The 17,518-nt window shown below is 40.4% G+C and overlaps 2 protein-coding genes and 1 non-coding gene across 3 annotated transcripts; 1 reads left to right on the forward strand and 2 right to left on the reverse strand.

The window, feature by feature from the left end:
• Positions 1–428: 428 nt before the first annotated feature.
• Positions 429–7,874, reverse strand: LOC115687910 (calmodulin-binding protein 60 B-like). The gene is made up of 8 exons (XM_030613619.2): positions 7,692–7,874; positions 5,554–5,629; positions 5,047–5,105; positions 3,876–4,369; positions 3,636–3,796; positions 3,351–3,554; positions 2,824–3,043; positions 429–1,586 (listed from the first exon to the last, which is right to left on the reverse strand). Exons 1-8 carry the CDS (start codon positions 7,805–7,807, stop codon positions 1,048–1,050), a joined length of 1,869 nt encoding a protein of 622 aa, XP_030469479.1. The 5' UTR covers positions 7,808–7,874; the 3' UTR covers positions 429–1,047.
• A 4,365-nt stretch (positions 7,875–12,239) lies between these two features.
• On the forward strand, positions 12,240–12,324 carry TRNAM-CAU (transfer RNA methionine (anticodon CAU)). The gene is given in 2 exon segments: positions 12,240–12,277; positions 12,289–12,324. It is a non-coding gene; the product is annotated as a tRNA-Met (tRNA).
• An 888-nt stretch (positions 12,325–13,212) lies between these two features.
• On the reverse strand, positions 13,213–16,958 carry LOC115687917 (uncharacterized). Its single transcript, XM_056315691.1, has 6 exons — positions 16,803–16,958; positions 16,202–16,311; positions 15,736–15,821; positions 15,535–15,599; positions 15,214–15,296; positions 13,213–13,639 (listed from the first exon to the last, which is right to left on the reverse strand). Exons 2-6 carry the CDS (start codon positions 16,280–16,282, stop codon positions 13,547–13,549), a joined length of 408 nt encoding a protein of 135 aa, XP_056171666.1. The 5' UTR covers positions 16,283–16,311; positions 16,803–16,958; the 3' UTR covers positions 13,213–13,546.
• Positions 16,959–17,518: the final 560 nt, after the last annotated feature.

Below are 17,518 nucleotides of genomic sequence, written 5' to 3' on the forward strand. Positions count from 1 at the left end.
GGCCGAAGTTAGGCCATAGCTATGGTACAAGTCGTAGCCAACTGCTAGTAAAGCGGATGTCTTTGGTGATCCTTCGAATTTCGTATCTCTTTCTGACAAATACCATCCCATCTATCATAAGATGTGACATCCGATTCATCTTTACAAGCAAAAGCAGCAGCGAAAACCCTGATTACAAAGACGAGGGCTGCTGGAGCTCCGAGAATGCCTATACACGTATTCAATGTCAAGTGATTCAGTATGCTGACAATCATGAAGCTCCGGACAATCTGCATGCCATATGTGATACATTACCATCGCTACATTTTTAGGAGGCTTGCCTCATATTTGGTGCAAAATCTCCAGCCGCGGAAAGCGAGAGAGCAAAAGAGGACCTTAGAGCAATACCAATGCAAATCCCGAACAATGTTGAGAGAAGTCTAGCTTCATTTTGTAAGAAAGTGAATAATACAGGCTCAAACCGACCTACGCAGCTTATTACGCTGACAAACTAAAGAAGTCTAATAACAGTCACTGTGCAGGCAGTCGTTAATCTACCGACGAAAACCACATCTATAGGTTCGGAATCTTACTGCACCTACACGAGCAGATTGACATCCAACAGACACTAGAACTGACATAATTAAACCAACCTTACCTCCTATTACCATGTGAAAGAACTCGTGCAAACTTATCTAGCTTCTAGAAAGGCTCCTCCCAGTAAGCGCCTTCAGTTTCAGCTTCTGACCAATCAAACATCTCCAGCTGAAATGGCTCCAACTTGGTCAATCTTCACAATGAGGCAGCAATATCATGCAGAGACTACCGCAACAATAGCTGCTTATGGATATCAAGCTTTGTGTAGGGACAGAATCATACAGATGTTGACTATTTGTAGGGAGTAGGATCCATTGCAAGAGCTCGATGTGTAAGATCTTACAGATATAATCTGAGGTTATGCCCGTATTTCCTGCACCGGCCCAAACTTATGTTTGACAGGAATTAGGCAGGGCTAGGAGAGGAACGTATAAACATCAAAGCTAGACCAGCTTCATCTTCATTCCTTGTCTACGTTTCATCCAACTCTACAAGTTGCGCCCGTCTCTCCGCAGCCTTCTTCCTGACAAAGATGCCCCATCTCAATGCCGCCTTAAGCTTTAGCCACCCAATAACAGCTTTGCCAGATGAGCGGCTCCTGTCCTCATTGAAGCCGAAATTCGGAGATAGGTTGGGCATGTATGCTGATGAAAATGGGTTCCCATCCTCAGTAACATTGAATGAGGATTGGTTATGGCCTCCCATGTTGAAGATACGCAGGAGATGCTGCATATCCTCATTCTCAAGCATCTCGTGGCTTCTCAGACGAATTTCCTCCTCCGAGAAAAGCTCCTCAGCTCCCCTGTAAGGAGGAAGACTTGATGGGCCCCCAGCATGAAAGCCAGATGCCGATGCCTGTGATGGACCAAGGCTCAGAAGCTGGGTTTGGTGTGAGGAATTGATTAATGAATTCTGAAGAGGGAATGAAGAGCCATCAAACTGAAGAGGAGTATTGACATTAACGCTTTGTGGCTGCATCTGATATCTGGTAGAAATACTGTCATTGTACCCTGTCCAGATTGGAGAAAGAATGAGCAAGCATAAATCAGTGAGTAATGGAAGGTCAGTATTTTGCCTTCTGAAGTAGCCCCAAAAGTTCGACCTAAAAAAATAAAGTAGCCCCAAAAGGGTATAAGAATGAATATCATGAGAGAGTGAAAGAGCCTTTCTAAATGTTGGACCAACACTCCGAAGAACAAAACGAAAAAATAATTGTCTACAAAAGCCACCAAATCACTGCTAATGGCTCTTATTCTTCCGTGATTCAAACTATGAAGTACGGATTCCAGGAATATTACATCTTGCCCCCTAATTTCAGGGTTGTATCAGTCAACCCCTTATGCTCTTGCAATTGGTTGTTTGCGCTTACAGGTTGGATGTCTAACTGTCAAAGAGGTATTATACCTGACCTCGTGGCTCACTTTTTCAAAGTAAATGGGAAGAGGACAAATACATACCAATGGAAGGCTATTGAGATAGAGGAGGTAGGAGGGCCATTGGTTAAATCTAGCATGGATAATACACAGAAAACATTAGAAACCATCCATCAGCCCCCTATAGTTTGATTTAGTCTTAGTTCAGCCCAAAAGATTAGTTCTTATATTTGGCACAGCAGCATCTAAAGAACGTGGCATCGCATGAGCAAATTCAAGCCGTTGTACGGCTAATAGTTAGCAAGGTCTCTTGCTTTATGGCATTCGGAAGTCGCGTGTCTTTTCCAATTAGACAAACGGAAGAGACATTTTAATCACTTTGCAACTTTTATTGAACGGAAAGGAACTTGTACCGACTATTTTACAACAACTAAATGGTCAGATTTCATGATCCCGGTGTCACGTGCATTAGTATCAGTCTAGTCAGAAGCCTAACTTCAGATTTAGGACCAAATTAAATTAAAAGATAAATTATGGAGAGTTAACTGAGACAATATAGATTATGAGGGTGTTGACTAAGACAGCCATGAAAGCATAGGAGTAAAATGTCATTAACCCTATGGAGTTTTTAAAAAGGAAAAGAAATTACTTTCTCCTTTTATCCCTTGAAGCCTACAACTTTCATGTAGGACTAATAAAGTTTCTGCCAAGAGGAGCGCACTATTAGATCGTACAGATTTGACAAGACTCCAGACATTTTACTGTTGAAAAAACAGCAATTGACAAAACCATCTCCAAAACTGTCTGTTTCCTGAATCAACAGGTCAGGAAATCATGATTACAATGACATTATATATGGAAAGGTTAGTATTACCTGAATCTGCAGGAGGCTGGTCCATGGAAACCGGAACTGAGAGGCTTGGTGGAGTAAGCTGGTGATCATATATGTTTGAATACTCTTGTTGACCCATGGGAAATTCAGAGCAAGATGCACCAGTGTTATCATTGTTGAAATCGACCAGAGATTTGCCATCATACTCAATAACATGCATCCAATTGTCATATGCCTTCTTTACCAAGGTGTCCACATGGACCTTCAAAAATCGAGCCATTTCAGTTTTTGCAATGTAGTATAATTGAGACAAGAAAGGTATGCAAAAAAAAGGTATTCTACATCTTGTGTAACAAACATCATTCACAAAAACAGAATGTGGTAGATCTCAAATACAGGAACAAGAAAAGGCAGTTCATTGAGCAAAGGAACTGGTATCTTTTGACCTGAAGGTACCAAAAGATGTCGAGGCAATAATCACATCACACCAATGTCCTTCCTTTCAAAATGACACGTTTTTGCAGCATGTAGGATCATTTTATAATGAAGCAACAGGAAAGAATAATCACCTTCTGATCGTCTGAAAGAGAATCCGCAGAGATATATTGGCCATCTGCAATTAAGCCACTGAATTGATAAATGTTATTGAAAACAACTCCTACATTCCTAGCATCATCCGGATAATACACGTAAAGCTTCCCACTTAAGACACATGTCTTCGCATGGTCTACAAGAACATCCCACATTTTGTTTGACATGCCACTGCCAAGAATCTACAAAAGGCAAAAAGAAGCATTTAACAAAGTGAGAAAAAAAGTATCTCAAGTTTAAACACATTATTCTTTGATTCTTACATTCCTCAGTCTCTGTGAGTCTCTGACCACAAGTCTGAGAAAGTCTTCAACTGTAAATATCCCAGCCTTATTCAGCCTTTTATGAAAGGAGCCGTCTTTTCCAATCTTCTCCAATCTCCAAACTTCATCATGCAGTGAAGGTGGATAATGTTTCTTGTACACTGCAAATTGAAGAGAAAATGAGAACTTGTCCGAGGAAGCTCCGAACTATATAGGATGTGAAAGATTGTCGTAACTTACATTCTCCCCTGTGATCCTTAACAGTGAAAGCATCTGTTTTGGCTTCACGTATGCGTATGGCCTCGCAAAAGCCTGGTGAGACCTTCAAACCGAGTCTAAACTTCCTGCTCCTTATCCAGCTTGAGTTGTCAGTAAAAGTAAGCTCTCCTAGCGTGCCTACACCATCATTCAGTATCACTTGCAGTTCCCCAGTTAGAAGTGGCCTTTTCCCTTCACGTTCTTTCACTACATGACTATCGAATTCTTCTTGAGTCCAAGTGTCATCATCTTCATTGTTGAAATCCCCTTCGAGAACAACAACATCAAGCTTCACAGAGGACTCTGGACCTGATGTGACAACACAGCCTGTATCTGCATTAATTAAGACAACGTGGATTGCAGCGCCTTGCTCGCCTTCTACTTTGCCTCCAGTAAAGAGCGGGAGCGACAACCTGGTCCTGAATTGTAGCTGCAAATTTCTTCCATCGGATCCTTCTATGCGTTTAGGAGAAGACCTACATTCTCACAACCCTTAGACAGATGCGCCATGAAATTTAGGTGGAAAGATCCACACAAATGTGTGATAGTGGGAAAGAGAACAGACTAAAACACACGGGGCAAAGCCTACATTGGCCAACATAAAGCTGCACAAACATTGGATTATATTGGACATATCAGAGAAACAACAACCAACCCTCAATTCGCTGGTTAGTAGACAATGTATCGTGTCCCTACATAATTGTGGTAGTTGCTAAAACATGATCCACAGCATGAACCATTGACCCCCTTTCATTATTTACACCGGTATTGATCTATCTTCCCAACTAAGAGATTTACTTTAATACTTTTGAACTATACCTGATCCTTTCACAACAATTATAAGATTCCTGGGAATTCTCCAACAATGACGTAAAAACAATTGTTTGCAATAACTTGTATAGTTAAGTACGAATAAACAAACAAACAAACAACAACAACAGCTAAGCTTTATCCCCACTAAGTGAGGTCAACCATATAAATAAATAAACCATGCAAGAACTTAATGCACGAACACGTCTCCATCTAAACCTTCAGGCAAGTCAAACAAGCCCCAACAGAGCTAATGAGTGCCTTCTCAAGCAGACCAGATTCAGCGTCACGTCAATACAAAAATTATATCACTATGGTTCCACTTAGCTAAAAAATAGCATACCTCCCAGTAATTTTGAAGGGGCCCAATTTTGCTAAAGCTCGCTCCACTTCTTCACTTACCTGGTCAACATTTCAGAAAGCAAGTTATTAAGCTTCATCAAAAACTTCAAACATAGCAAATCCCCTAATGACCAATTCTGGGGGACATTACATTGTCATGCAGTTAAAAGCATGATCCATTTCCTCAGTTCCAAATTTGAAGAGTAAACCAAACTATCATAGTCACTATATGATGTTCGGCAACATCAAAGATGATATTGCTAATGCATGGTCACCCTCACCGCCACCTTACTAAACCATGCATGAGATCTTCACCTCCTAAGGCTCTCAAGCCAATGTAAGGAGACAGTGATACATATAGAATCATAATATCATCAGTCCCACAAATCATGATAACTACTGTTCTCTAGTTTCTTCATCAACCAATCCAACTACTCTTAATTAACCAAGCGAAAAGAACATGGAAACACTGTAAATGAAAAGCATGTGGCCGCCAAATTTATCTTACCACACGTCGAAGTATGGGCTCCAATGATGAGCAAAGTTTCTGCAAACTATCCACCTTGAGAGCTTCAACAATGACACTGTATCAATATAGACGGACATTAACATATTTATACACCTCAAAGTAGCAACCATTTTCACAAAAGATGCATAATTATAGATAGATTCCCTGAAGAAGGCAAGGACACATAACAGAGACAGATCCAGTGCCCAAAACTTTTAGCTAGATTAGGTGCTATCTACGGAAGATGGTAGAATTCAAGTTAGTATAAATAAGAAAAAGGAAAACAGACGAAAAGAGTCAAGAATCCAAAAGGAGAAGTTATAACACCCTTCTCTAAATGTCAAAGTTGATGCTTTTGTGAAAAAGAAGCATTGTTTAAGCCAAACACAGAAAAAGAGGCCTAATTCCAAAAAAAAGCACCAACTTTAGGTCGAGGGACAATTCTGGCCCGAACTTTTTTTTGTTCCATAAAAAAGCACCAACTTTAGGTCGAGGAACAATTCTGGCCTGAACTTTTTTTTGTCCCGTAAAAAAGCACAAACTTCAGGTTGAGTGACAATTCCGGCCCCAATTTTTTTTTGTCTCATTAAAAATCACCAACTTTCATCATGATCTCAAATCTTGCCCCATGTTGACTTTCACCATTGTTTGAGAAAGAAGGTTATGGTGATGAGCTTGGCGAATCTCGTCCATGGTGTTTGTCGACAGACAGTGGTCGGTTTCAGATTACGTTTGGCCAGAGAGATTCAATCTAGAGATATTTTTGACTTGTCAGTGAAGTGAAGGAGATGAACAGTTTTACCGTTATTCTTCAAATTGTAGCTTAGAGAATAAGAGTATAAATATTGCTTTAAATCCAGTTAGCAAGTCACATGGATTTATTACTAATGTGTAATAGTCAAGCTAGATAATCAATGATTCTAAGTCAATGGAGGTCAGATTTGGGATTTAAGTCAAAGTTAGTGCTTTTTTATGAGACAAAAAAACGTTGGGGCCGGAATTATCCCTCGACCTAAAGTTGGTGCTTTTTTACAGGACAAAAAAAAGTTCGGGCCAAAATTGTCCCTTGACCTAAAGTTGGTGCTTTTTTATGGGACAAAAAAAAGTTCGGGCCAGAATTGTCCCTAGACCTAAAGTTGGTGCTTTTTTTTGGAATTAATCCCAGAAAAAGAGAAAGGGGAAAACGAAAAACAGATAAAAGGAGTCAGGAATCCACGAAAAAAAGCCAGAACACCCTTTCCAAAAAGGAAAAGCTAATAATATCAGGAATAGAATGATAATTTAAGCCAGACACAGCGAAAAAGAGGAGCTCATTTTAAGAATCTGTAACCCAAAGCAAGGGCACTAACACCTCCATACAAAATAGCAAGAATTCAAGTTGCTTTGCAGCTTGTAAACATGAAATCAACCCTGAAATCAACCCTGAACTCAACCTCTGCAAGCATTTGACCACTTTGAAACTTGGTGCAGGCAAAGAAAAAATAATAGTATCGTGAAAACTTTATTCCGGATCCATTAGCAGCCTGTGTGACTTAAAACCGACAATGCGAAAGGGGTTTTCAGCAAAAATTTCGTTATTTATCCGATAAACTACACGCTATATACAATTAGCAGCGCTGCATTTCCCAGTCCAAGTCTCGTCCCATTTACATGTTACCCGATACAATGGCATGGAAAACTATTTATCTCAACTCGTACAGCCATAATTATAAAACTACCCCTTCATCTTCCTCCTATAAAGTCACCGGTTTGTCCTCGCGAAAATGTACGCGCGCATGCTCGCTTTAGTGACCTTACCCCGTCGTACTTTGTCGAAGCCAAATGGTACAGCAGATTACTTCAAAGTAACGAAGCACCCAGAACTGAATTCACACTAAGTACTTCTTGCTGACATCAACAGGTCAAAAACCAACGGCATAAACAAAGCCCCTCCGTCAACCACCATCACTCAGCAGCTGACTCAGCTCGCACGCCAAACTCCAGCCAACCCCACGATTTTACAGACGCTCGAAAAGCGACGGCTCAACCAAAAAAGGCCAAAAAAACCGCCACCCCGCCAACGCCAACACGCTACCGCCTGCGCACACAATCCATCTCCGAAGCACGCGAGAGCTCGAGAAAAAGAGAAATCGACGTACCTCGCGAGAGCAGGCCGCTTCCGATCGGGCTGCCCTTCCTCGCCGGAGCTCGAGTCCAGGCCCCGCTTCCCCCTGCTGCTCATGCTGTTCGTCCTCTCCATGTACCTCGTCTGCATCTCCCTCCTCCAAAACCGCCGCCGCCGCTCGTTTCCCCGAGAACAAGAAGGAAAAACGCCGCGAACCCACGACACTCTCGAACCCGACAACAACAACAACCACCTCAACCTCCACCACCGACCGACCGTTTCGCTGACAAACGAAACACCAAGAACACACACACACACACACACACACCAAGAAAGACCCCCCGGGGGACGAAGATGTCCAGCGCGGCTTCCGCCCGCCTTCGCGGCAACCGAGGCGGATGCTTCCGGGAAGCTCGCGAGGCGCTTGACCGCGGAGCGGCGAGTGACGGCGACCGCGAGTGACACCGCGAGTGACGTCTGAGAGCAGTAGATAGAGAGAGAGAGAGGTTTTCTCGGCGGATTCTGATTCGCGGGGAAAAGGAAAATAACGAGGACGGGAGGGGCGGCGAGAAAGTTAAAGAAAAGGGGAGCGGGAAAGGGCGAGAAAATCAGGGGGGGGGGGGGGGGCGAAAACGAAAAATAAAAGAGGAAATTTCGGGGAAGGGTCGGGGTCGGGGAATTTTCGTGGAGAGGGAGTGCGTTTTTGTTGGTATCTGCGGTTTGCCACTGTGGGAGCGGTGGTGTTGTCCTCCTCCTGCGGGGAGAGTTTTAAAGCGACCGGGGGATTTTGATTGCTGCCTCCTCGGATGTTGTCCTTCCTTTTGGGGCCTTGTGCTGTACGGACGGCCCCCCCTTTGGATTCAATTTTCGTGATAGGCTTTTTCTTTTTTTAAAAAAAAAATATATATATTTCATGAAAATAAATTTATGGGAAAAATTTTCAAATAAAGATCCGCGGTGCTCTTATTTGAAAAAATAAGAGCCTGAAGTGAATTTTATATCAAATAAGGAGCTAAAGTGCTCTCGTAATCTCAAATAAGGGCATAAACTGGTTATAACAGTTTTGAATAAAGACCTCACCTCGCCGGCTCGCCGACCAGCCAAATTTTCCGATCGATCAATGGCATTTTCATCCAAAACTAATTTTAACATCAAATTTAATTAATTCAAATTAAAATATATATTTTTTAAAATTTAATTTTTTTTTGAGTTTGTTTTTTATGGAATAAAACACAAAAGGAAAAAAAAAGAAAAAAAAGAAAAAAATGCCCTTAACTCTAGTGAGGTTAAGCCCTTTTTTGAGATTGAGATGGCCAGTTCATACTCTTATTTGAGACAAGGTCCACTTCATACTTTTATTTGAGAAAATAATGGCACTTCATGTCCTTATTTGACATAAGGTTTACTTCAGGTCCTTATTTGAGAAAATGAGAGCACTTCGGGTCCTTATTTGAAATTTTCCCATAATTTATAGAATTCGCATTTCGGGAAAATTGCCAATCTGGTCCTGAATCTTCGCGGCATGCAGTATTTCCCGCCGGAAGCCACTAGCTGGACGGTCGGCGATAACCGGACCACCATGTCGGTGATTTTTCGCGTAGAATTGGCCGGAATGATTACGTTAGAATTTGGAGCAAAGGCTTGGGACCAAATTTGCAAGATCGAAAAGTTTATGACTAAATCAGCATCTTGACAATAAGTTTAGGATCGATTGGGTAATTTTTTTTCCTCGCATTTTGACACTTATTTTAAGCGAAATATGTCTAGAATCTTTTGAATAAATGCGGGCAATTGTTATAATTACTTTCGATGTAGAATTATCTTTACATATTCACCTTTGAATAAGTGACGTGTGGATAAGTTTGGTTAAACAGTTATCTCGAAATGCATATGTACTCGGCCAATGATGGATGCGTAAAAAAGTTCTTTACACTGACCTTAGAATTAATTAAATTCATGTATGAATATAGACACAAAAGAATCTCCATAACTTTATAGGATTGTTTTTTTTGCCTAAATTTTTAAGGAGAGATATAAGCAAAAGTTTAAATATAATACATGCCTCACTGCCTCTCGTATCATCATCATCTTGTTGTCCTCGACTTTGAATGAGGTGACATGACCCTACATGAAAAATCAATGGGAGTTATCCAATTTATAGGAAGATTGGTACATCTTCAAGTGATATCCTATCAATTTTTATATATCAAGTTCCTATTTTGGATCGACAAAAAAGCAAGTCAATCACATCGGACATTATGTCCTTGCAACCACAGATAGTATGAGACATCTCACTTTAGGATAGATAAGGTTCTAGTGGCCTATGCGGTTTTCCTAAAACTTTCTAAAGACGCATCGTTTCTATCCATCCAAATCAATCGTTACGTATCAATCGTCCTTGATCTTTCTTATCTCCTTTCAGAAAAAGACGAAACATTTCGCACATCGTGAGTGATCTAGGAGGGCAAGGGCATCGTAGGCTTGCGTGTTTAAAGCACCCGATCGATCCCACCAAGTCACGCGCGATCGTCCCTGTCTCGTTGCAAACGGACTCCAACGATGTCTCAGACAGCCGGTTTTTGTGAAGACTTTGAATCCCCGTGATGATTCTCCGTGATGCACGAGATAGTGGCAAAGTCTCAGGCTAAATTGATTGAATGGATCAATACAAAATAAAATACCGGAAAAAACCTCAACTATGCCTACAATGAAATAAATACCCCAATTTTTTTGTGTCACGAAAAACTCTAGACTTGCCAACTGTAACATAAATATCCCATACTTTTTTGTGTCGCAAAAAAATTCGAATTTATACTTACGTGACATATATACCCTTTATTTCGATTCCATCCTTTGACACTCCGGTATAAGTTCAGTATTTTTTTATGACACAAAAAAAAGTTTCGAGTATTTGTGTTCCAGTAGACTAATTTATGATTTTTTGTGATATCAACCTTAATTAGGAAAAAAAATAGGTAAATATTAATAATTATGGGATTTATAATTAAACATGCGGCTTTTATCCATAATGAATGTCCAGAGACGACTTAAAAAGACTCTGAAACCTACGCTAGTCTCCACGTGCGAACTTGGACGATCGTCATTGCACGAGATCCGTCGGTACAGAGGATCGAGTTAATCTGGGCCGTCGGTTTTTTTCTTCTTTTTCTTTTTTTTTTTGGGGTGAAGATAAGGGCATTTGAATTTTAAAAGAGGAGAAAAAAATATATATTAAAAGAGGAGGAATTATCCACGTGAGGAATGGATCTAGGAAGCCGTTCGCGATTGCGTGAGGCGGAGGAGTAACGACTACCCGTGCGCCGATGGTGTGGCAGCCGTTCGATTCGGCGCCCGCAATCATGATGGCTTTGACCTTTTCCCTTTTGTCGTTTTGTCATTTGTCATCTTTGACTTGAATTCCCCCGCTCTCCAGCAATTGCAGCAGATGAAAGAATGTGCGACAAAAAAGGGACACATGATAAAAGTAAAGAAAACAAAAAAAAAAGGAGAAGAAAAGCATGATTTTGTTCTAGTAGTAATTATATTAAAATTTTTCCGGATACATAGGAAGTATTTATCGATACGAAAAAGAAAATCTGGCCTAGAGCGAAATCATTAGCAGGAGGATGAGTCACCGCCGACCAGAGCAATCTAATAGCAAAAGGGTCGTACGATCTTTTATGAGATCACAAATTCGAGTCAATGTGGTAGATAAGGTTTGGCCAGCTTTTGTTTTGGATGTTTATGGCCTTATATGAGGAAACTTCCCGATTTTTAACACGTCGCGAGGCCACTTGTCTATGAATGGAGCAGGCATTTCGTACTTAGAATTAGGAGTGATTATGTGACCGGACACGTGTCGCTCACTAGTGACACTCTTAGTTCCTAATCTTTAACAAGTCACGAGGCCACCTGCCTATGAATTGAGTAGGCATTTCATACTTAGAATTAGGAGGGATTATGTGAACGGATATGCATCCCTCACTAGTGACACTCTTAGTTACCCCCAAGAGTTATTAACTAAAAAAACTTCAACACTTTGTATACCTACCCAAATCGACTCAACTTTTCATTTTCATCTTTTATTTTCACGAAAAATTTGAAAGGGATTTAAGGCTGAGTTTGGTAGTTCGGATTTGAGTTAGAATAGGATAATTTAACGAACCTTATTATCTTTAAAGGATGGAGTGGTGGAATAATGCAGTTGGATATTGCTTCGCTAACCACCACATGAGGACAAATACCGCTGATTTGAAGAGCAGGCTAATGAGGGAGCTTAAGGGGAACATGTAGAGATCACGTCAGACAATGTGTTGGGCAAGCGGGATCTTCGAAAATTTTAAAGATTTTCAATCCTATTTTAAATTGCACCAAACATATGGCGAGATTTTCTAATCCCCTACCTTATCCTATCTCATCCCAATCTAAATCCAGATTATCAAATGTAACCTAACTTCATCAATCAAGGAGAAACAGATCAAACATTTCGCTGTTTAATTATACTGGCCCCAAAAAAAAAAAGAGTAAATGTATGCTTCAAAATATTTAATATAAATTTTATATGATTAAAAATGGCACAAATGGGGTGGTGGCGCAGTTGGCTAGCGCGTAGGTCTCATAGCTTCTGAGTTATCCTGAGGTCGAGAGTTCGAGCCTCTCTCACCCCATTCTCCCTCCTTTTGTTTTTTGTCCCTCCTAATTTCTTTCTCTCTTACTTAAAGTGAGTTGGAATCATCATCACCCCATCTTGTTTTCTAGGTTCATCAGAGAACATTAGTTTTGTTCCAATCTTCCCGGGCATCAACCGGTAACGAATGTACTGTCCCGGACATTCCGCGACGATTGTGATTTGCAAGTTCTCTTAGCTAGTTCTGTAAAAAGGCGTTTGCACGGCTATAAGTTCTGCTCGGTAAGGGGCCCATTCAATTTGAATTCATCTTTCTGTACAGTTCATCAATTGTTCCTATCGAATAGTCCTTTTCCTTTTGAAATCGGATCAAAAAGTCCTATTTGAGTTAAGAAGGTGGCTCAGATATAGACAACAACAAGAGCACAATGATGGAACATACCGAATATAGAAGAAAGAGATTGGGTTCTTTTAAACAGAGTCATCAACCTGACGATTGGCTCTTACATCTCACATCAAAGCCCAGAGGAAGAAATAGACTTGCAACGAGAGGACTGATGCAATATAGCCCGTCACGAATGTGTATAGGTCCCTTGAGTATTTCTTGCCTTTTATTCAACTATTGAACAAGCTAGTGTTGCAAGTCGATTTCGCTAGAAAGAACTTTCTAATTATGACACTACCAAAATCACATGAGCTCCAAATGCTTGTCATAACCATGGCTACAACATAGCAAATCACGTGTGCACCAAAAGCTGGTAACATCTAATGTGTCCTGATTAGCACAAGTGCATGCACGGAAGAAACTAAAGCAAAAGGGAAGCTTCCATTGGAAACTACACTAAATTCCATCATTGCCGCCCAATGCATTTTTCCTACAAGCTGTCCAATTTACGATTCGCAGATTATCCAATTTACAAATAGCAGGTTATCAGCAATAAGAAATATAAAGCACATTCTCTTCCTTGAACAAAAGGCAGGGTGGTCTTCTAACAAATGAAAGAAAAAGAAGGAAAAGGAAATAGCAGGTCACGTTGCTGATAATCAGGCCAACCATGATATTACCATCAGCAAAATGAGATATCGAGTGCTTTAATTCTGCAGCAACAACACGAGCATATATCTGCAACACGCTCACATCCTAACAGGAAATTAGCAAGCGCGAAATTGATGACAGCCTATGAGTGTCCACTAGTCCTTAGTGGTCAAATCTTGCATTCTCATCACTGTCCCATGAGTGATTTGTTCCCAGAAAGTGGCTTTTATAAGTATTTTCTTGCAAGAGCACGGACCTTTGTATCGAAATGTGAAGATGTGATGCGGGAACCAGGCAAATAGAGCGGGTTCAGAATTATCTGCAAAATCAGGAATACAGATAATGAGAAGTGAAAAATAACTCACAGATTCACCCATTCATCACAGCGATGATGGCAGTAACATCAAGATCTCCTTTTCAAATTTGTGACCACAGAAAAACTGAGCATGCAATCGTGACATTCGATACTAATAAAAAGAGAATGGACAAATGCAAACAAGACCCTGTATTAGTTTGGTTGTTCAATTGAATCAAACTATCAAATAGCAAAAATTGCTACTAATGCAGTCTTGTGAGTCCAGTAACTTTGGCGTATTAAGATCATTTCTACCCCATTAGCGCACTAACTGACCACCCGTAAAAGTGATGCCGTATAAAACTGAAATCTTTAGTGGATTGCGGGAATAATTTTCATCATCTTTTAGGGAAGATATTCAAATGCAATCTCTTTTTTAAGATAGAAATTTCACATGCCAGTCTTAAAGAGAGGGATATCGCACATCTGAACACCAATAAAGTCTTCAAACACCCAATTGCACCAAATACAATTTGAAAGACTAAAACATTATGTGAAAAGGTAATATATCCAAACTAACGTCATATCATCAATTGGCCTCTCCATCAATCAACCCTCACACAGAATCTTGAATCCTTGCAGACCTTCAATTAGTAGAGGGAATTGTGTCGCTTAATATAAAACCTCAAAGGTATGATATATAATCATGGGTTAAGGGCAACCAAGCTGCGAGAAGCAGCCAATGGGATAATTGAGTGAATCTCAAGTCTATATGGGCTTTACCTCAGAAGTTCTCATGGAAGCACGAGTTGTCAGAACCTTGATTTAGTACACTTAGATGCTTCACAGGTCACCATTGTGAGCAAAATTACCAGGCCAGTACAAGATGCAGTGTAGAAGAAAGAAGAAAAAACAGCAAAAGGGGGAAAATATGGATATGTAACTAACCAAGGAGCCAAATATTGGCTATGAGAGTATGAAGTGAGGAAAGTGAAAAGAAATCATGGGCATGCATATTTGAACTGATTCATCCCATATAATGTTAAGTTCCATAGTATGAGTGTTGACATGAATCAAAAGGAGTCGACAGTAGTTGTTATTGCCTATTGGAAGGCCATTGACAGTCAAAGACTCAAGGACGGCCCCTATATATTATAAAACCATGGGTACTCAAATGGACCACAAAGTAAAGTTCAAGGACTTGGTTTAGTAAGAATATTACTGGTGATGAAAGAGTGCAAGTAAGGCGTCAAAAGTTTGAAGTAGTTATGGTTCTACAAACTCCAACAACTTGTCAATACACCCTTATGTATAATTCAGAAATACTGAGAACCCAGGTTCAATTATCTAACTATTTGAGCATTTAATAAACTATGACAAAAGGATTTAGAGAAATGTCGGTCTCCTCTTCCCAGAAACACTGTCAGCAGTAGTAATGAACTCAAAAAGAAATGAGCCATAGAAATTAACATCAAACTGCAACAATCCAAACACAGGAAAGAAAATTCCTTGATAATCTATGAGTAATGAAAATGCAAAATAACTAGAAACTATCAACATAAGGAAAAAGTTCAGTGGAAAAAAGAACAGCTTATTACCTTGATATAAAGCTCATGAACCTCTTGGAAAAAGCTCTTGATTCCATCATCGTTACGTGAGTCATGAAGTAGCATAAATCGTGTATGTAAGATACAGGAGTCAAGGGAATTCATATACAGTCAGTAATGCAACAGAATGACCAAGAGAAATATCGTGAGTCGAGACAAAAGAATGAGGAGTCAATTGAGGAGTTTAAAGCTGCGTAAATTTAGTCTGCTTTAGTAGCAGAATCTTTCTCTTTTGGGTGGGAAGGGAGAACAAACTGCCAGCAGTAGCAGAATTAATGGCAGATAAGAAAATATATAGCTGTTATCAAAGGATATGACCAGCTGTGACGTACACCGAAACCACAAGATCATTAAATCTGTCTATTGCTTTCAGAAACCTGCATGATGCATGAAAACCAATTTTTAGCGAAACTTCTAGCGCATAATTGCAAAAGGGATCTAATGGAGCAGAAATTGAAGCTCATGGCAATGAAGAGATAACGTAGCGCAACTGTTTAAAGAAAATAAACTCACATGGCACTAGTTGTCCATGCGAGGTCCTGAACAATATCTTGAGCTGCATGCAGGATGAACTGATGCAAATGTGCCGCATCTTCTCTCTGATCGGGGAAAAAGAATTTTATTGTGTCTAACAAACAACTAATTTATAAACAAATTACAGAAAAGAAAACACATAAACAGGAACTCAAAAACAATATCCATTTGGCCAGGCTGAACTCGAATTGTCCCGGATTATAAGAAAAAAGTAAACTTCTTCCCTTGCCAACTGATAGCATGAAACTGTCATGCCGATCATGCGACATTAAGACGAGTTACTGAGTATGCTGTAACACATTAGTTGTTTGCTATTAATCAACCAGAAGTTCAGACAAATATGCACCCACATCATATCATAGTCTAAACTGTCATCACAATTAGCAGCAAAATAAGAGGTGAAACGAAAACAAAGACCCACACCATAGTCTTAAGAAGAACATACTTTAACAGCAGATCCAACTTCAGCTTCATATATAGGGATATCATTCCTGCTGACGATGATAAAACAAGCAGTCGTCGCCATTGTGACGAATTATCGACTATCTTTTCGACCTGCAGCAAGGGACATGAGAGAGCCAGAACACATTTCATTCCAAAATCTAAACAACCCAGTTAGCAAAACCCACAGTACAAGTCTTTCAATCCACAGGCACGTCAGCTGATAAAACACAGAAGACATTATTGCGCAACTACAGACATGGAGAGAGAGAGAGAAACCCGCAATCTAAAATTCTCTCTTAGAAATCCAGAAGAGATGATCCCACAACAAAACGGCAAAGGACACTCCGCCATCACCAATTGCAATCTCTCTCTCCGTCGGCTTTTCGCGAGGAAAACACGAAGCAGCTGATGAACGGGCCAAATGGGTAATTCACGAAGTCCCTCAATCGTCCAATCCGAATGCTGCAGCCTCCTCTTCTTTCTCGGATCACTGCCGATCGAGCGCCCACTACCCCACGACGACCGTCGGAAATCACGAAAGCAGCCGGAGTTCCACGGAAATTGGAGACAATGGGATTGAGGTTTCGGAGCGAACATCGTACCTGGCGATCTCGAGTTGAAGAAGACGATAGCTGTTGTTGCAGAGAGGATTTGGAAGCCGTCGAAACTAAAGTTCGGGAAGTTGGTCGCTAGTTTCCGTGCTTGGTGCAGACTTCGGAAAGCTGCAGAGACATCGCCGTGGACTGAACCGATCCGGTTCGAACCGAGTTAATTTCCCCCTTTCATTTTTGTCTTTTTTTTTTTACTTTTTTTGGGCTCGAGCTAATTCCACCCGTTATTAGCTCTCCAATTCAAGCATAGTTTAGGTCACGCAACCCGGGCGACCGTCGCTTCAATTCCCGTGACCTCGGGTGAGGTTGGCCGGCACCAAACTTGCTTGCCAGCAACATCATGTGAGGTGGGAACATTTCCCAAATTACAAAAGTCGAAAGAGAGCAAAGTTGAAAAGAAAAAAAAAAATTGTATTTATATTCCAGAAATGTTCAAAGCATCTCTAAACCTACATTGAACTAATTTCGAAATGCTACTGCATCTTCCAAAATCTCTCACAAAAAATTGAGAAAGCGGTTTAATAAGGATAAATGTGGAGCTCACTCTTGATTTAAGATTATTTCTTGTCTTCTTTTCTTTTTGAGCTTTTTCCTTTTTTTTTTCTTTATTTGGAACAAAATTGGTGTCCATCTTTTCCTTTCATAAATAGCTAATTAACTATCGTGTTAATGAGTTGTGTATTTTTCTTTTTTTGCACTGAAAAACT

This window comes from Syzygium oleosum, unplaced genomic scaffold, assembly GCF_021117445.2.
Source record: "Syzygium oleosum isolate NSW1041296 unplaced genomic scaffold, Sole_v2.1 Sole_v2.11, whole genome shotgun sequence".
NCBI lineage: Eukaryota > Viridiplantae > Streptophyta > Magnoliopsida > Myrtales > Myrtaceae > Syzygium > Syzygium oleosum.

Excerpts from the sequence above, each read along its gene's own strand:
- LOC115687910 (XM_030613619.2), bottom strand. The coding sequence starts at position 7,807 with ATGCAGACGAGGTACATGGAGAGGACGAACAGCATGAGCAGCAGGGGG. Across the intron at positions 4,370-5,046 it reads CCCTTCAAAATTACTGGGAG|GTCTTCTCCTAAACGCATAG; the intron begins GTATGCTATTTT and ends GTGAGAATGTAG. Across the intron at positions 3,555-3,635 it reads ACTCACAGAGACTGAGGAAT|ATTCTTGGCAGTGGCATGTC; the intron begins GTAAGAATCAAA and ends TGCCTTTTGTAG.
- LOC115687917 (XM_056315691.1), bottom strand. The coding sequence starts at position 16,282 with ATGGCGACGACTGCTTGTTTTATCATCGTCAGCAGGAATGATATCCCT. Across the intron at positions 15,297-15,534 it reads GTACGTCACAGCTGGTCATA|CACGATTTATGCTACTTCAT; the intron begins TCCTTTGATAAC and ends GTATCTTACATA. Across the intron at positions 13,640-15,213 it reads TTCATGAGCTTTATATCAAG|ATAATTCTGAACCCGCTCTA; the intron begins GTAATAAGCTGT and ends CTGATTTTGCAG.